The 21,392-nt window shown below is 36.0% G+C and overlaps 1 protein-coding gene across 1 annotated transcript; it reads right to left on the minus strand.

Moving 5' to 3' along the window:
- Positions 1-919: 919 nt before the first annotated feature.
- LOC126966963 (uncharacterized) lies at positions 920-20,577 on the minus strand (the record flags this gene model as incomplete). The annotated part of the gene is made up of 6 exons (XM_050811279.1): positions 920-1,283; positions 1,869-1,979; positions 8,313-8,429; positions 12,570-12,830; positions 13,403-13,842; positions 20,560-20,577. Coding segments are annotated over 6 exons (1,083 nt in total), but the record flags the coding sequence as incomplete, so codon positions are not given.
- Positions 20,578-21,392: the final 815 nt, after the last annotated feature.

The raw sequence follows: 21,392 nt of genomic DNA on the forward strand, positions 1-21,392 counted from the left end.
GATACCCAACCATCCTTTATATTAGAAACTATATAACCAGCACTAACTTTCGTTTAGTTTCAAATATAATAACATAGGCTTTATCTCTTGAGTATCCCATGTGGAAATTAACAATATTATTCAATAGGAAAAATTCGGTTCGAGTGACAAACAGTATGTATATAATTTTGTTTATTACATACTAGGTGAGTTGGAGACACGCACATTATATGTGCATTTATTGACATTAAATTAATAAATAAATCAATTGGTAGTTTCTCACAGTAAGGGTGAATAAAAAATAAAAAAAAAATAGTTCTATCACGGTATAAAACAAATGCTTTAATCATAAAAACACTAATCTTAAAACAAATTAATTACTTGTAAACAGTTTCATTTTATTATTGTCATAATAAAACTACTGTGACAGCTATTAATTCAATTTTATATCCTAACTAGCTGACCCGACAGACGTTATTCTGTATATTATAATAAATAAAATAATGTTTTTATATGAATTTGTCAATAATATATCATAACATCAAAACATTTTATTATTATTAAAATATTCACCCTGCTGTCGTAATGAAATTGTTTCACAGCAGAACTGTCACACCGTGCGTCAATAAATTCTCTCATAGAAATTATGTATCGACACATCAAAGGAAAAAGAAATTTGTAGTTTTTATTTAATTTAGCAGCATTTTCCTATTTATTCACCTTTTAAACCTTCTCTGGACTTCCACAAATAATTCAAGACCAAAATTAGCCAAATCGGTCCAGCCGTTCTCGAGTTTTAGCGAGACTAACGAACAGCAATTCATTTTTATATATATAGATATAATAATGATTGTAGTATATATAGTATAATAGCGGACCCGACACACGTTTTAAATTTTAATAAATAATGGTTAAAAAACACTAAAAAAATACGCTTTTATAGAAAATCCCACTAAAAGTAGAATTTTTAATTCAAATTTATTAAACTAATTACTGAAACACACAAAAAAATCATCAAAATTGGTCCATCCGTTTTGGAGGTAGTTCAATTGTGAAACCAAACAATTGTCAAGTAACTCTTAACGAATTCTCTGTGTGGGAATTAGTCTGCCTAACAAATCTGGTGAAGGGTCTATAACAGAGTTCGTTATGGTACTGGTCTCTTCTGTCACGTGCTATACGGGCTATACATATTTGATTGTCCAGCTTGATGATTGAGCAGCCACGACAGCAGCTGATGCATGGCGTCTGGGTCCTCGCAGCGGATCTTGTAGCACGCTCTAGCCAGCGTGGCCCTCGCACCTCTGAAAGCAAGTACGACATTTCAAATGCACTTTTTTTTTATAAAAATAAGGGACGAGACGAGCCGAACGTTCAGCTGATGGTAATTGATACGCCCTACCCATTAAATTGCAGTGGCGCTCAGGATTCTTGAAAAACCCGAAATTCTAAGCGGCACTACAACTGCAGGCGGCAAAACACATTATGTAGTCTTAGTCGTCATAACTCCAAAGAGAAGAGTAGCTAGGTGTAACCGTTGCGATATTCCATGTTAATGACATTAGCTTTAATGAGATACGGATTAATATGTGATCTAGCAGGAATGTCCCAACAAAATTAAATTAAACATTACAATGCAGTGCCACTGAGAATTATTGAAAAACCTAAACTTCTGAGCGGCACTACAACTGCGCTCGTCACCTTGAGACATAAGATGTCAAGTCTCATTTGTCCAGTAATTTCACTAGCTTCGGCGAACACAGACCGAAACACAGTAATGCTTACAAATAGGCGCCGTTCTGGTACCTATACATATATAATCTAGCAGGCATCCCGTGCTAAGGAGCCTCTCACTGGTAAACTAGTGATGTATGCAAGAAACTGCTCACCGCACATAGTTCTTCTCGGAGTGGATCTCGCACAGCAATCTCCGCCTGCATCGTTCGCTCACCGGGGGCAGATCGGACACATCCGAAACAGATCTGTGGTAGTCGCCATACCTGCCAATATTATATTCATTTAGTATTTTGCATACCTCGGAATCAACTGTAACGGCGTAATGACAAAGACTCGTTCTACATGATGTTCCCAAAATGACTAAATATAATAAAAGTTGTGTATGTAATTGTGTTCGTGTTTATAATAAGTTACCGAGTAGCGTTAAAAATTTAAATTCTAGATTATTTAAGAATAAGCTATGTAATTGGCTAAATGCTTATAATTTTTAGTGTTAAGGAATTCATGGATTAAGAAATTCTGATATTAATTTTATTAAGTTTAATATTTGCATGCTAGGAATAGTGGTAGCAAAACATATAAGTTCATTATTATAATATCTTAACACCATTATATTGCAAATAAATATATTATTTATTAATATTATTAATATCATTTAATGAATTATTTGTACTGCGAATGTATAGGTATTTCTTAGTCTTTTTTTTATGGAATAGGAGGACAAACGAGCGTACGGGTCACCTGTTGTTAAGTGATCACCGCCGCCCACAATCTCTTGCAACACCAGAGGAATCACAGGAGCGTTGCCGGCCTGTAAGGAAGGTGTACGCGCTTTTTTTGAAGGTACCCATGTCGTATCGTCCCGGAAACACCGCACAAGGAAGTTCATTCCACAGCTTTGTAGTACGTGGAAGAAAGCTCCTTGTAAACCGCACTGTGGAGGACCGCCACACATCCAGATGGTGGGGATAACTTGTGGCGTGTCGTGCGAATGTGGAATTCGGCAGCAGGAATCAGGTTAAACAGCTCTTCGGAACACTCCCCGTGATAAATGCGGTAGAAGACACACAATGAAGCGACGTCTCTACGCAACGCCAAGTGATCCAGCCGTTCACAGAGCACTAGGTCCCCGACAATTCGAGCTGCTCTGCGTTGCACGCGGTCAAATGGATCGAGCTGATACTGGAGTGCGCCAGACCAGAGATGACAGCAATACTCCATGTGTGGCCGGACCTGCGCTTTGTACAGCGCTAGAATGTGGGCCGGCTTGAAGTATTGCCGTGCTCTATTAATGACGCTCAGTTTCATTGAAGCCAATTTGGCTTTGCCCTCCAGATGGCCACGAAATTGGCAATCGCTCGAGATTTCGAGACCCAGTATTCCGATACTAGGCGAGGCTTTTAGGGAGGTGTTGTCGAAGAGCGGTGATACGACACGCGCAAACTTGAGTCTTCTGGGGGTTAAATTGGACAAGGTTCAATTTACCGCGACCTTCTCAAGAGAGGACTCGATAAAAGACACAAGTTTCTCCCGGCACTGGTTGACATTTTCCCGAGAGAGACCTGCATGGCCCGTGTATACAGCATCACCAGTGCTGTCGTCTGCATAGCAATGAATGTTGGAGGTGTCCAACATATCATTGATATGCAGAAGAAACAGCGTAGGAGATAGCACACAGCCTTGGGGCACTCCAGCATTCACGGGCTTCGGGTTCGAGCAATGTTCGTCGACAACGACCTGTATGCTGCGCCCAGTGAGGAAGCAGGAGGTCCACTTGCACAAGCTCTCGGGAAGCCCAAATGAAGGAAGTTTTGAGAGGAGCGCCTTGTGCCATACACGATCAAAGGCCTTCGCTATATCCAGGCTAACTGCCAGGCCTTCCCCCTTGCTTTCAATAGCCGCAGCCCATCTATGTGTTAGGTATACCAGAAGATCACCTGCTGACCGACCATGGCGAAAGCCGTATTGTCGGTCGTTGATCAACTGATGACCCTCTAGGTATACCAAGAGCTGACGGCTAATTATGCTCTCCATGATTTTGGAGAGCAGGGAGGTAATAGCAATAGGCCTGTAGTTGCCGAGTCCGAACTATCTCCTTTTTTTTTGGATCGGATGGACAAGGGCTGACTTCCATGAGTCAGGGACTATGCCTTTGGAATAAGAGTGCCGGAATAAACGCGTTAGCACCGGCATTCAGGAGGGGCACACGTTCTAAGCACGACTGGAGAAACGCCATCCGGCCCACTCGACATCCTGACGTCCAACGAAAACAGAGCTCGCCTAACAGTTTTCTGTCTGAACTGTACTTCAGGCATAGAGCTCTGACACCGCGAGATGGTCGGCGGTGTTTTTCCGTTGTCGTCAAGAGTCGAGTTTGAGGCAAAAATAGCGCACAGAGGATCGGCTTTCTCTTTTGCCATATGGGCCAGGGTGTCATTCCACATGTGCAACGGCGGCATGGACGGCTGGCTGAAGTTACCCAGAGCAGCTTTCGACAACGACCAGAACTTGCGTGTTCCGGTCGGGTAACTGGAAAGCTGCTCGCCGATTTTGACGACGTGTTTTGACTTTGCACGGGTGATTTGCCGCTTAAAAAATCATGGTTGTATTTCCTCTTAAGAACTGTGCAGTTCGGATCCTTTGTGCCCAGTGGCGCAACCCAAGTTCGATACGCCTGTTTATTGCAGTCAGATGCTGCTTTAACTGACGCATCGACCCAAGGCTGTGATCTGACACCGATCGGTACTACAGAGCTTGGTATAAAAATATTCATGCCCTGTAGTATCACATCAGCTACTGCAGCGGCGCAGGCACTAGGATCATCCGCAGGGAAACAAACCCTGCCCCAAGGGCAGGAAGCAAAAAAGGAACGCATCCTATCCCAAATCTGCTGACTTGTAGTGCCAAACGCGGCGAGTCGCTGGTGGTCTGCGACGTGGGCGTCGGATAGGCACTACACTCCTGACCAGGCAATGGTCGGTCGTTCCGAGAGGGGCGTCGACAAAGAGCTGGTAACCATCGGGATGTGTAGTCAGCAGAAGATCTAATAAGGACGGCATGTGGCTATCCACATCCGGGAGCCGCGTTGGCGACTCAACCAATTGGGACAGACCATACGCCAATGCAAAATTATGCACAGATCGCCCTGCGTAGTCTGTGGTACGTGACTTGGATCACCATCCATTTAGCATTGTGCCCGTTGAAATCACCCAAGACTACGATTTCACCGGAGGCATCTGTGCAAGCACGTCGTCAATTGCCACTTGAACGCAGCCCATGAGATAATCGGTTTCTGCGTTACCACTATGGGACCTGTAGACACACGCATAGATGCGGACGTGGTCCTCTAAATCTACGCGGAGCCAGACAGTGGACAGATCCCTACCCTCAAAATTGCCGAGACGGCAACAGCAGATATCCTCCCTAACGTACACACGTCGGGGTATCTGGCAAAAATTGTGCTCAATTTTGTACCCGGGGTACGTTAAATTTGACGTATCGCTGGCTCGAGATATCTGCGTCTCCGTAAGGAAACACAAGGCCGGCAGCGTGACTCTCCCACTTCAAAACAGCCCTTAGTCACCTCTTACGACACCCATGGGCCTGGGACTCCCCTATTCTTTTTATGCGCCGGGGAAAGTACAGGGCAAAAAAATATAGGTGTTGGAATAAGTAATCACCATAAATTATATAGATACCTTCTCTGAAGCACGCTGCATCTCGTATTAGTATTATTCCGATCGGTTCAAGAATTTTTATCAGTATAACTCAAGATATATGAAGTATACAGGACATATTTACCAGTCGAGCACGGTTCAATATATCATCTGTAGTGTAGAGTACACAGAGATACAGGGAAGCACAGAGCATGTCGCTCCTTCTAATAGTCAGTTCAGTTAGAAGTGAACTATTGGCGTTACAACTATCTTATTAAATCTTCCATAAGTTTGATCTGGAAATACTTGGCGACAGAGATTGTTTTGCAGAGTAGGGGTGATCACCTGGTCACCTATCATTCCACACACACATGCACATGCATCAGCATTGATCGATTTCTCCATCGAATGCTCACACTCACCACTTGTTAATTTATTTATTTATTTGTTTATTTTATGAAAATAAGACGAGATGAGCAGAACGTTCAGCTGATGGTAATTGATACGCCCTGCCCATAACAATGCAGTGCCGCTCAAGATTATTGAAAAAATTCTGAGCGGCACTACAACTGCGCTCATCATCTTGAGACGTAAGATGTCAAGTGTCATTTGCCCAGTAATTTCACTAGCTACGGCGCTCTTCAGACTAAAATATAGTAATGCTTACACATTACTGCTTCACGGCAGAAATAGGCGCCGTTTTGGTACCCATAATCTAGCCGGCATCCGGTGCAAAGAAGCCTCCCAATTGTAAGTAGTAAATACTCTTTAGCAGGAAGAATTTGGATTTATTATAGTAATACTTCATCATCGTCATATCATCAGCCGGAAGACATCCACTGCTGGGCAAAGGGCTTCCCCTAAATATCTCCACGACGAACGGTCCTGCACTGCCCTCATCCAACGTATTCCGGCGATATTGACCAGATCGTCGGTCCTACCAACACTGCATGTTCCGACTTTTAGTAATACTTGAAACTAACAAAATAAAAAAGAAGAAGAAATTGTACATTACTTGATACTAAAAGATTAAAGATTTCATGCTCTCAGCATAAAGAATGGAAGAAAGAGGAACAAACTAAGTTGAAGTTATTTAAGATATTTTGCAACATATTAATATAACATATAAAGGAAGTTATATAAATTTTACATATTATTGTGTGCATGCGACGCGGATGCGGCCCGCACGCCAGCCTCGCACGCGGCACGCACCAGCCTTATGTAAGAGACATTTCACCTCAACTGGTTACAGATTCTTTATAAAATATTCGCAACAGCAGCTTATATTGTGTATTCTGAATATGAAATAGAACAATATCATTTGCTGCGATTGTTTTTATGATAAGTGTTTGCTTATTCATTTTTGCCATTAAAATATCAGTAGAGAGACAGCCTCAGGATTGGAAAAACGGACAAACAACACATAGCTATATTTTTTTAAGGGACTGTCTCTACAGCTTCCATTTGAAGTGGTCAAAGGTCGATACTAAATGTATAAATATTTTTATTTAGTATGCAAACTTTTTAGATGAAACTAAATGAAAATGTCGAGACTGTTAATTAATAAAATAAAAAATAAATAAATTAAAAATAGAACTTCAGTAAAAGATAATATTATAGTATTACGTAGTACTTATATGCTCTTTGATTATAAACTCTTTCATAATCAAATTCGTATGTTATTAAAGTTTGATATTAGTTCTCTTTGTTTTTTTTTGCGACATAATTTATTGTGACCAATAGTATAGATTATTAGTCTTTAAAGCTCAACTGTTTCGTAACCATAAATATGGATACTTCTCCAAACGAGCTGCTCGAATAATGGCTTTGGTGCGGGAAGGCTTGGATCAACGAACAATTGCTAGAAATTATAATCTAGGGTTTCTTGAGTAAACCAAAGATTTGATGAGACAGGTTCTAATAAAAGGTGACGCGGTACGGGTAACTCAAGCAATCCCCCGTCATCACGACGGATTTAATGTCTCAACTTCCAAACGGAATCGTTTCCTCACTTCAGTAAACATCAACACAAAACTGAATGAAGTACGCGGAGTAAACTTAAGGAAACGGCAATCACCCATTTTAGACCATCAAATGGTCCAAAGCTGTCTACAGCTCACCGTCAAGCTCGTGTAAGATTTGAGCGTGAACAACTTAATTGGACTGAAGAGCAATGGGCCTTCACATTGTTCACCGATGATTGTAGGACATGTTTAAATGGTGCGAACGGCTGAAGAAGAGTCTATCTTCGACGTGGAGAGTGATATACAAGTTTCATTTAGGAGCCTGTTTATTTTGGAGACGGTTCGTGTACGGTGTGGGATGGCATTTTGATGATCGAGCGAACAGAACGTTTGTTCATCGACATGGTTCGTCAAAACAGTAGAAGATGTGGTATGAAGACACAGCACTATGTAACAGAAGTTTAAAAAGCTCACCTGGTATCTTACATGGCCACTCTAATGGAAGATAATGCCCGACTCTACGTCGCTGCACAAGTTCGACAACATTGCGAAAAGGTGAGAGCGAACGAGCCAGCAGCGCGGATCTTTATTATATTGAGCATGTTTGGTATAGTTTAAAATAAGCTGTTTATGCGAAAAATCATGTGACCACGACAGTGACAGTAGTACTATGGAACAGCGATTTCACAAGAAGGGAACAATAATCCGTAAGACCATTTAAAAGCCCTAATCAAATCTGTGCGGGCTTAGGCACACTTTTAAGAAGCATTTTAACTGCAAGATCTTGACATTCGTTGTTGTAATCAATAATTGATACATAAAATAAATTAGGTATTATCCGCTATTTCGCTTTAAATATAAAACCATTTGCAGTATTTTCGGTCTGTTTGTTTCTCTACTAGCTTTTCTTTTCATCCATCTCTGATTGTTTGAGGTTGTTGTTTACAAAGGACTACAAGCTGTCAACAATACTAACTGCTGTTTGTTGCCTGTGGTATGAAGGGTGACGAGTCCAGGAGTCAGCGCCGATATGATGATGCCGACCGGCAGCAGCGCTGTCACCAAGTTGAGGAGCGTGTGCCACGGATTTTGACTGAAACGTTAAAATATTAGAGAATTAAGATAAATTACATTAAAATCTTCCAGGGAGTTTTAAGTTCCAAATCTCAAGGGCAGGTATGCTGTATACAGGATGGCCGAGAAGTTGACGTCCAAAGCTAAATTTTGAATTTGGCTCATTTTATTGGCCAATGTTCTGGGGAGTTTTTAAAAATAGTAAGAAGCCATAGGCTTCCCATTTTTTTTGAAACCTTGAAAATTTTAATGAATTTAGCTGGAGCAATTATTTTGAACTTACGACTCAGTTCTAAACTAGTTCCACATTGTCTAAACTATTCATAGGTTCCTATGTGGTTATTGCAACCGTACTTAATAATTATAAACAATAAAATTAACTAAAAGATCATGAACTGAGGTGATTCGAAACTTTGTTACTAATTCTAGTAGGCTTCATAAGATTAAGGGGTAAATTATACCCTTTTATAATAAGTCCCAGCCACTGTTCAGGCATTATCAATACAAAAATTTAAATGTTTTATTAAAAAATGGCTCTTTCGTAAATCCTACTACTCCATACCTAAGTTATCGGATAGCCTGGGACTAGATTATGATTATTTATAGCAAAAGCAATGACAATAAAATATTGTATATTTTATTAAAAAGAGCGCAAAAAAAGAATGCTGGGAGAGTTTCTTGCGTGTCTTCTTCTCTCTCAGAGCACCATTTGGTTCCGAAGCGGTAGTAGTATCTAGTATATTAAAAATGACATCAAAAAAAATTCTAAAGGAATATGCCTTTAAGATATAATTCGTAAGAGAGTTTGCATGTGTACTTGCGTACTTTCAGAATTTTATTTATAATATTTCCTTAATTCTATTACTGATTAAATTTGATATTACAAAACAAGAAAAAGATGTAAAACGACTATAGAAGTATAAACTATTAAGAACGCAATTAAGAGGGGACGCTAGCAGCGTTTCCATACAAACGTATTGCCCTTTTTTCTCCCTGGATAATGCATCTAGACAGGAGATTTTTTGTCACAAAATCAAGATATGCTAAAGCTATGTCGGTACGTTTTTAACCGACTTCCAAGACGACCTCCTCCTTTTGGAAGTCGGTTAACAATTCGATCGGTATTTTTTTTTATGTATGTACACCGATTACTCTGAGATTTATGATCCGATTTACGTAATTCTTTTTTTGTTTGATGCGAAATAGATGCAATTTGGTACCATACATTTTACATAGTTTGGCCCAGTAGTTTTCATTTTATGAACATTTATATTTAAAAATTTTCGTCTACCTGGATGACATAATTGTTTTCTGTGTACGGTTTTTTTGGAGTTTTCATTCAAGTTGATTATATATTATTACTAACTGACACTGAAACGTTAAAAATAAAATATAAACAACGTTTAAAAAAAACCGACTTGAAAAACTGAAAAGTATCAAATAACTAAAAATTTAATTTAATACACATCTTATGCAATTTTTTGCCTTTAATATTAATAAAAAACTATTATTTGTATTACTTATGAGTTATGCACATAATATACTATATATAATTGCCCAGATACTATGGGTTTGCTTGTCGATTCAGTAAAATTTATTTATGGATAATTTGAATGTGAGATGTATTGAACGTAGTGTGTGACTGATGATTATAATCATATTAATTAATATAGAACAAATCAATGCAAGTTACCTACAGATAGACAAGCATCTATAAATTATACACGCAACAAAAGACGCAGAAGTGGACGTCTTCCAGCTAAATGACAATGAAGATTATGATGATAGTAGAGAAACACTGATAATTTTAGAGTTTTCTAATGTGATATCCTAAATGAAGACATTGTTATTCGACGAAAAAGTGCGCGATGGTGGGTATATGTCTATCTCTTAGTAATAACCCACAATAACAATTTTTTATCTTTTACTATTTTCGAGAAATAATGGCTTATTTACGAAGCGAATTTAAGCAATACAGCAGTAATCAGTAACATACATTTTTCAGTAGGTAGTGAAAATAATTACTCAGAATCCGATTCACAAGCCGAATGCGAGCAGAGTAAAAGCATAGCACCGTTACAAATCCGTGTATCAATAGCCAGGGTCAAAAACTAATTATGAGCGAGCACAGAGTAAGTTACCTATTTTTATATATACAGGGTGTCCCAAAGTTATGGGACATGAAGGGAAAGTACCTTAAATATCGCGTAGGTAGGGTATTTTACTGAAAGAAGACTTTATGTTATTTGTAAAATTTAGTTATTCTGCATTCAAAGATTTACTAAAAATTACTTGCCTCATGTGGGAATCGAATCGACTGAAATGTAAAAAAAACACTCCTACTTTTATGACATGTACCTAGATATGAGAAAGTAGTCACATAGTGGGAATTTTTTTGTTAATTAATTAATTAAATGCTCCAAATGTGATCCCTCCTGTCTTACGCATATCGCCAATCTTTTAATGAGTCCGCTGCCTCTTGATTTTCTTATCGTTTTATGGTCAATACTTGATATGATATGGCACAATTCTATTTGTAACTCGCCCACGTTCTCGTATCGCTTTTAAACTTAAAAAAATGTTATAAAGTATTTTAATTATAAAGTGGATACTTATTTACGAATAATCAATGCTATCTATGGAATTATAATATCTCTACTTTTCGAACGTCGTCGTTGGCAATAAATAACTTTCTTGAAATTTGGCTCAAACGTTTTACGTTGCTCCTTTCTTTTCAAATACTATGTTACTTAAGAAGAGTTATTAGTTTTTGGCCATTCTTTCGATTGGCATCATAAAAGAAGGGGTGTTTTTTTTTACATTCAAGTCGGTTCGAGTCCCAGACGAGGCAAGTAATTTTTATAAAATGTTCGAATAGAAATAAAGGGACGCCTGTATATACAGCTTAACGAGATCAATTAGCTTTCTTTCCGAGTATAATGATTGTTATAGATTTATTACATACGTCTTTATCTTCGTGTTACACCTTTCACTCACTAAAATACATTTGATTTATGCATTTATTAGTCTCTTTCTTTTGTTCTAACTATTTAAGATATTTTCTCTTTTTAACCGACTTCAAAAAGTAGGAGGTTGGCAATTCAATCGGTATTTTTTATGTATGTAGATTTATGACCCGATTTGCATGATTCATCTATAATTTGATGCAATATGTTTGTCATTTGGTTCTTTTAAAAATTAACATAGTTTGGCCCAGTACTTTTTTTATGAATATTTTTGTTTACGTGGATGGTGGCTGATGTCGGTGCCAAGTCAAATGTAAGCAGGTACCTACACCCGCCATGCGTGACTTTGAGCGGGATGGCTTGATTTTTTATGAAACTTATTTCATAACGTCCTGCTCATCTCGTCCGTTAGGACGTGCAGCTGATGGTAATTGATACGCCCAGCAAACTACAATGCCGCTCTAGATTATTGAAAATCCCAAAAAGTCTAAGTGGCACTACAACTGCGCTCGTCACCTTGAGATATAAGATGTCAAGTGTCATTTGCCCAGTAATTTCACTAGCTACGGCGCCCTTCAGACCGAAACACAGTAATGCTTACATATAACTGCTTCACGGCAGAAATAGGCGCAGTTGTGGTACCCATAATCTAGCCGACATTCGGTGCAAGGCACTGGTACTAGTACTCGTCTAGAACAAAACAACCACAAAAGCGGGCAGGCAATTAAGCCTTTATTACTTTATTTTATACTTTTCAGTTTTTGAAGTCGGTTTTATTATACGTAGTTTTTATTTTATAACTTAGGTGATCCAATGGTAGTTGATATGACTATATATACTAATAAATGGAGAGACGGCACGGATAAAGGCAAAAGCCTTCGGTTAGAATATTGCAAAAACTGCTGAGCCAAACAGAATAATTTATACTTCATTTAACGTTTTGGAGAAGGTTTGCTATTTGATATGTTGGTGATAACTTACCCAGAACCTATATTTTTCGAAGTACCTTATTTATAAAATAAGGTTTGTCGGGTCAGTTAGTATTAATCGTTATCAATATTTAATAACGTTAATTTTTATTTATTTTAATAAAAAATATTTTTGCGACAATTTACTGAAGAATTAAGCCTTTACAAATCATAAAATTAATAGCTAATTTACAATATTTATTTTATTACAGACTGATCACTCACCGCTTTTTCATAGAATTTTTCATTGAATCATTGTCAAATTCCAATCCAAAATCATCATGTCCTCCGTCAGAACTAGGTTTCTCTTTAAATGGATCAGGATATTTGTACAGCCCACCGGCCGGTATCTTCACGGGAACCTCTGCTGTTGGCTTTGAGTCGAGCAGTGTGTGGCTGTTGTCTCTCAACTTAACATCTTCATATTTATAAGGTGTCGGGTAGTATGGTATCCTCAATTTCGTTTTGATAACGTCATTTGGTGAACTATAAACCGAATAAAGGAAGTGAATTTGTCTGAAGAACTTAGTCACACAAAAAACATTTACCTTTGAACTTGTTGAACGATATTTTAACTATATTTTCTAGTCAGTTGTATCAAATAAACGAAAACATAAAAAAACTAATGTAACAATGCTTTATGAAAACTTAAATGACGCTGGACGGGACACACCCTTCGGGGTATAGACAATTAATGGAGCAAATATATCACAGATATCAAGAAACCTAAAAAGAAAACAGGGGGAAACAATACAGGAGATAGTCAGGTGAACTTAGTATAATAGCAGGCAAGACATGGCTAAAGAGTGGAAAAAGTTGGAAGAGGCCTTTTTCAAGAGAAAAACGGATAGTGATAGATACTTAGTTAAGGATAGTAGTAAATCTATAATATGTAAATTCTACTATCTGTATAAACGCTTATATTATTATTATTATATGAATTAAAATTAATATGAAACGTATACAATAAATGAAAACAAAGAAACCTTCCAATCAATTACGTATATAAAGTTCACATACACAATATTTTTTTATCCTACGTAATTACTTTTACTAACCTGTTATGGTTCACAGATGGGTTATTGATCACCGGTGTGAATGAATCAGAATCTTTGAGTTTTGGTACAATAAATGCATTTTCACCGTAAAAAGTACCTAATTGTTGGCTTGGCTTAAATACTTTATTTTCTGTCTTATTAAGCTTTGTACTATTATCTTTAATATTTGGTTCAACTAGTTTAGCATCTATGTGCCAAATTGCTGTATCAAATTTGGTATTTTTACCTTCTCCATTACTGTCAGTTTTGCCTTTACTTTCATTTTCATTAGTCTTGTTTTCATTAAGAGATGAGGGCACATCAGTTATATTGATAACTTCTTCTTCGGATTTTTCAATCTTAGTTGTGTTTACTGGAAATAACGACGTGACGTTTTTATCATCCGAGGTTTCTTGTAGACATTCTGCCGCGGCGATGAGAAAATATGCCAAAATTATGTCCTGTTTTAAACATACTATGATTAATTATAATTAAACATATTATGATTTAATATGAATTATAATATTTATGTAAAAAGTGTTTTGTCTAAATTTCAATTGAGAATATAATATTATTAATTACTAGCTGACCCAGCAAACGTTGTATTGCCGATATTAAAATCACGATACAAAAGTAACTGTTGATCGCAGATGGGTGAAAATTTGAAGTTGTGGGTATTTTTTAATGCTGACTCATAATCAAGCAAATTAAAAAAAAATGTCAAAAAAATTAAAAAAAAAAAACGCGACATGATAATTTTATATATTAGATGTAAATCATAAATGAGTCGTTGCTGTCAAACGAATAGCAAACACCGAAATTGTTTAATTTTAAGTTTTTACACAGTTTACAGCTTAAAAAGATAACACGTATGCGTGCTAAGAATATGGTTATATTTTTTGCTTTCATAAGAATATCCATTATAGCAATAATCTTCTATCATCCATGGAATGGTAAATTCTATATAATTATATATTATGGGAAATCCATAATTATGGGAAAGTTGTACAGAAATGCTCATGCAAGAGCAAAGGGCTAAGGTGATCTTCACGAGCACCACACCATTACATGTACTGACTTATATCAGGTATATATATCATTGAGTCTCTAATTCACTGTGAAGATAGGCGAAACTATAATAATATTTTTTTCCACCAAGTTCTGTATACAACACTAGATAAAAATTTAAAACAATTACCAAACACCAGTTTGATGAAAATAAATATTTTTATCAGATTTTGACAAAAATTCAGATAACGTCGAGAATATTTTATCAGTTTTCTACCTGTTCTGTTGGTATACCTACAGTTGCACCTAAGTGGAGTCGTATTTATTGAAACTTTAGCTGTCTAATTTAGATAGTTAAAAGTTAAGTTTCCTTTTTATTTAAATAATTTAATAAAGAAAAATACCTATTATGTTATTATTAATAAAAAATATAATTTATGTTGCAATCTGTAGATAAGGTGCTTTGTTTTCTTTCTTTCTCCCTTTCATAAAGCAGGCGAAATTACCTCTTTAAATTGTCAAACTTATTAATATGACAGAGGCCCGTGCCAGACCAGGTCACGTGTCGGTGTTATGGTGCTGTGGAGAGCTGTCAGACTACATGAACATAATATTGTCTCAACCCCAAAGGAAAGAGATATGTATTATGGAAGCTATACCACCATCGAAGGATGTATATTGGCCTGTGCTTTATATTATTAGCAGCTATCACTCGTGCACCTACCGCTTTAGATGTACTTTCGACACGAAAAAGCGGTGCCGCGTCTGTACATGTTTATCCCATACAGCAGTAGAATTCCGCGATTCGAAGAAATCAACGAAATAAGACAAGAGGTTTAGTTATCCAACATCTATTTTGCTCACGGTGTAGCCCAAAATCCAGAACAATAATTTAGTTCTGTGCTTAGGTCGAGAATATAACTACCAACCACTGGTGGTTGTCTCACTGTTGGTCATACACACAGACAACACATGAAATATATTAGTAGTTATTACATGAATACAGATACTACAATAACAGTCTTGTTAATAGGTATGTATCAGGTACCAGTGGGAGGCTCCTTTGCACAGGAATCCGGCTAGATTATGGGTACCACAACAGTGCCTTTTTCTGCCGTGAAGCAGTAATGTGTAAGCATTACTGTGTTTCGGTCTGAATGGCGCCGTAGCTGGTGAAATAACTGGGCAAATAAGACTTAACACCTTATGTCTCAAGGTGACGAGCTCAGAATTTTTGGGACTTTCAAGAATCCTGAGCGGCACTGCATTGTAATTTGCAGGGCGTAACAATTACCATCAGCTGAAGTCAAGCTCGTCTTAAAAAAACTTATTTTCATAAAAAAAAATTAAATAATTATAGGTACTATGATTGATGAATGAAAAAAAGTCCTCACTACCAGAATATGGGCCCAGACAGTTCGACTGTATGGTAGAATGTAGTGATCATTTGGGAACATGTAGTCAGCCTCTAGGGAACTGGAAATAAACAATCAATTGGGGCCAAATAATAATTGAACGTTAGATCCCAGTCTGTCAATATATTCATTCATACGTATTTAGAGTTTGATTTAATAAATATTCACCTAAAATTACTTATTATTTATTGGAAGGTGCAAACTGGGAAGCAGTCAAGTAAATAATGACACAAAAGAGAAATGAGCCCAAATCACTCACTTTTATTAAAACCAAAACAATGTGACGTACTAGATGACAGATAACATAACAAGAGTATACAAGATTTGGTCGGGTAAGGAGAAGATTTGAACAACTTAACACCCAGCAAAATCATTGATAATAAATACAAATTAAGGTTCCTACTGATCGTGTGTCTAATTTATAATTTTCTGTTTAAAGGTACAAATATCTTTAAATATAAATTTAACAACATTTCTAGTAGTTGTTTTAAATGACAGAGCATTCAGAATGCACAACTTCGTAACAAATCATATTAGAAACAACAAATCATAAAGTTAACACTACTTTTAGTCAATTCAAGTGTTTAAACTATTACTATGTAATTTTTATTAAGTGAAGATGTCACAGTTAATCTGTATAAGTTCATTATTTCGTACATTTCGTTATTTCTTCTTCTAGACAAATATAATATAAGACTTCATAAGACTTTTAAAAAGATACAGCTCATCTAAATATTATGTTCATAAAAAACAGTTGATCTGTTTAAATATCTTGGCCATTAAGTAACACCTTCCCTGAAGGATGACGCAGATGTTGAGCGGGAACGAAGGGCGATGTCGGTAAGAGCTAATATCGTGATCCGTAGGTTTGCAAGGCGCTCTTCTGATCTTAAGATTACTATTTTTAGGGCCTACTGCACCTTATATATGCAGCCTGTGGACTGACTATATGCAAAGATCGTACAGCGACTGTGTTTAAGTAAACCGCTGTTGTGAACTGCACGTTGCACACAGTGACTGAGGAATATAGGGCTTTGATATTAATTATAATGTAAAATTCAATTTTTTTAATAATTTAATCATTTATGTACTTATAATTATATCTGGCTGTATTATGACATTTATGTGGGCCATAGTAGCTATAAATTATTCAATTATTATTATTATATAAATACCATCCTACAATTTAATATGAAAACTTTAAATGCACTTTATTTCATACCTTGAATTTATTTATTTATTAAATACAACCACATAACAAATATTATCCTTTCAAACTAGTTTTATACATACAGGGTAACGTGTCTGATATGTGCAACTATTACGGTGTACATAGCTTTGCCAAAACACATAAAATACAATTGTATTTATTACCTACGTACTTTTGAAAAATTATATTTTTTAATTAGCTACAAACGTTTTAATAAGCTATGCCAAATGTACAAAATAATTCTCTCTAATAAACTCATATAATTGTACTACACGCATGATTTAATAAACATTGTATTCATGAACTTAGATTTAAAGTTGATGACTGTATTATCTATGCTGTGGAACGCTAGAGGTTAGTGACATACTGATTTGAGAGAAAGTGATTCTGTGACGCAAGAGACAGAGTACTGTCACAACGGCTACTTTAAATACCTTCCTGCTCACTACTCTGTGATAATATCACTTTAGAGTATTTAGCTTATAACAAAAAAAACGGACTCCGTACACTTATTGTTCGAAGTAAATCCATTGAACAGCATTATATTACAAATATTGCTTAGTAGATAAAATTAATTACTTATAACCACGTGTTGCCTTCAGTAAGGCAGTGCGTGTTTAACCATTGATCAGGCCGGTCCCAGTTACCGTTAACCATTATTCTATAAACATTACAGGGCCGGTCCGAGTAACCATTTTAACTATTGTAACCAATTAATAAGAATAAGAGTTCCGCGTACTCACAAGTAGAATCAATATTTAAAGTCATTTAACAAGTGTCATAGATTAGTTTAGTGCCTTAAGTAAATAAATATTATTACCATAAAAACCAATACATATATATCTACCCTAAAGTGCACCCATTTTCACCTTTGATCAATTAATAACAACTGTTTGTGCTTTTAAATGTTCGTGGTATCTAAGTATACTATAACTTATCTGCCCATTAATATTGTTACAAATTAAGAACCTTTTCATTTATTTTCTTGAACGCATTTGTTATATTAAAATGTTAGACATAGGTACAAACTCTATCCTAATGCTGTTACAGTAGGAATGCAACAAATCCGTAGTTTAATAAAAAATAATAAAAAAAAAAAACATAATGAAATATAACTCACACAAATCACAAAAAGGAGTGAAGACATACTGATGAAGAGGTTATCGTAGATGGAGTAAAACAAGACACACTATAAGCATTACTATGGACTTCCCAGCAAAACTCTGCACCTGGTTCAAGACACGAACCACCCAAGCCAACGTTTCGGTCTTTTTTTTATGAAAATACGTGACGAGACGAGCAGGACGCTCAGCTGATGGTAATTGATACGCCCTGCCCATTAAGAATAAGAATAAGAAAAAAAAATTCCATACCACATACATAAAAATACAATCTAAATACTTAATATATATTCCTAATCACAACTTAACTAAATATGTGGCTGTGTGGCAAAGGAAAAGGCCGATGCTCAGCTCATACTGTAAACCAATACTGGCTGCAGCGCTGATTTTCAGCATCTACCTGGTTAACTGTCGGAGTGCCAGTAAACAATAAAATTAAAAAAAGAATAAAGAAAAACACATTATGTAGTCTTGGTCGTCACAATTCCAAAGAGAAGAGTAGCTAGGTGTAACCGTTGCGATATTCCATGTTAATGACATTAGCTTTAATGAGATATGGATTAATATGTGACCTAAACTTCTGAGCGGCACTACAACTACGCTCGTCACCTTGAGACATAAGTTGTCAAATCTCATTTGCCCAGTAATTTCACTAGCTACGGCGCCCTTCAGACCGAAACATAATAATGCTTACACATTACTGCTTTACGGCAGAAACAGGCGCCGTTGTGGTACCCATAATCTAGCCGGCATCCTGTGCTAAGGAGCCTCCCACTGGTAAACTGCCTGGTGGTTCTAGCTGTAGTTTAATTTCGATGTTCAACGCACATTTCTGTAATGTATATTTATTTTATAATTGTTGATAGTGTTATGTTTGTAAGAGTTTTAATATGTACTCTGTTGCAAGACAACACGTCATGGGCTACAATGAATCACCGACAATGACTGACGGATTGTTGTATGTCGGTGATGTGATGTGATTATCACATTTAATAGCGGCTACCAAGTAGATACGTGTTACATCACTGAACATTGATACAATGTGTTATGCTTCTGTTGAATCATTGCAAAGACGAAAGCGTCTTTGTACGCACGAGGAAAATATAACTATACAAATAATTAAATTACTAATTAAAAATATTGGGATGCAATATTTCATTAGAGAATATAAAAGGAATATTAACTAGAATAATAATTAATAATCGTATTTATATTAATATTTATAATCTTTATATATATAATTCTTCTGTGAGTGTGTATGTCACTGAACTCCTCCTAGACGGCTGGACCGATTTGGATGAAATTTTTTGTGTGAGTTCAAGGGGATTCGAGGATGGTTTAGATTCACAATTGAACTACCTCCTAAACGGCCGGACCGATTTTGATGATATTTTTGTGTGTTCCAGTGAATTTGATATTGGTGTGTGTCTTCAGGTGGATTCGAGAATGGTTTAGATTCACAATTAAACTACCTCCTAAACGGCTGGACCGATTTTGATGATATTTTTGTTTGTTTCAGTGAATTTGAGATTGGTTTAGATTCTCAATTCTGTCCATATAATATAATTCTCTCCGTCCATATAAATAAGAACTCCTCTTAACGGCTGGACAGATTTTGCAAATTTAAAACGTGTGTACAGGACAACGTCTGTTGGGTCCACTAGTATTTATATAATATTGATGCGTTATTTATGGATGTTAAGAAATGAATCGTAATTTGAAAATAATTGTGTTAAGAATTTATAGATTGGTTTAATTGAAGCTAATAGGAACCAACTTGTTAATTATTAATATCAGAGTAAATGCAGGATCCACTCATTAATTGAGCAAGTACCCTTGTCTGGGTCAGCCATGAGGTCTGTTACAAAATATAAAAGAGCGTCTCGTTATTCATCATCCAAAAGTTTAATAAAAGAATTAACAGGAGATAGGTCTGGAAGTCTTGACTGTAAAAATAAATAATTATTTTCGTAAATAGTTTTTTGTGAAGCTCTGATAACCTGTCTGGCCAGAAATATAGATTTACGCACTTTTCTATATAATATCAAAATATATTTATTAAATTCTGTGCGTGTATGTGAAGCGATGCAACTAAAATACTTACTCAAACTTGCACAACTTAGTAAAAATAATTTAATTTAATGAAAAATAAAGTAATTGAGTACAATACATAAACTCACTCATATTTTAAATAATTAAAGGTATTATGGAGATAAAATATTTTGTTGTCGGACCTTTCTTTCCGACCGAATTGTTTCCCTTACTGCTTTGACCACCTTTTTCGTACGAACACTAAGTGGACGGCCGGATCTTTTCCTTTCACAAACAGAGGAGGTCTCATTGTACCTATTAATAGCCCGGTAAAAATATTTTACTAATACCAAGCGTATGGAGAGTTTAAAAAAATTGCATTTGGCTGCATACCTGCTTTCTGTAATGCAATCACAGCGATTCGGTTCTTGTTATCACCCCACTCTATTTATTTATTTATTTGGGCAAGTAACAAATTACACTCTTTACATGCTTAAACTTAAAATATAATAATAATATGGATAAGAAATAATTCACTTATAAGCTACCACAGCAGTCATAATTTAATATTCTCTATTTTAACATCGCAAAATATTGTACAATGTATTGGCGCCAAAATGAGAGAACACAATGAACAATCATATAAAAATGACAGATTCGAAATTCAAATGTAATATCTTATTAATTTTTTAATTGTAACAGTATTTATGGCCAGACTAAGTATTACCAATGATTGATGTGTCTAAGAAGTGACAATAACTTAAAACAAAATCGTCTTACCACAATCCACGCATGCTTCATATCGTCACGTCACTGGGAAGGTATTCTGTCACACTCTTATTTATAATATTATGTGATTTTAAGCGTTATCTAGCAGAAATCTCTACAATAGTGATGAGCTTGACGCCTATGTTTCGTGTCGATATAATTATAATGATATATTTGTTACTAAGAATAAGACAATCAAATTATAATTGTTTTTATTACAGTTTATATATTTTTTTATTCATAGGAAATTAAAGTTATGTTTCATTTTATAATATTAATAATATTAACACATTATTACGCAAATTATCTTGTCGCAAATAGCTAATTTTATGGGTACAATAAAACGATATAATTAATATAATATACTCAGTTAAACATACATAAATACACATAAAAAACACTATTTGAACATCAAACCGCTCACAGAATAGGAACTAGAACTGGTCAGTTCGAGCAAC

This window comes from Leptidea sinapis, chromosome 11, assembly GCF_905404315.1.
Source record: "Leptidea sinapis chromosome 11, ilLepSina1.1, whole genome shotgun sequence".
Classification (NCBI taxonomy): domain Eukaryota; kingdom Metazoa; phylum Arthropoda; class Insecta; order Lepidoptera; family Pieridae; genus Leptidea; species Leptidea sinapis.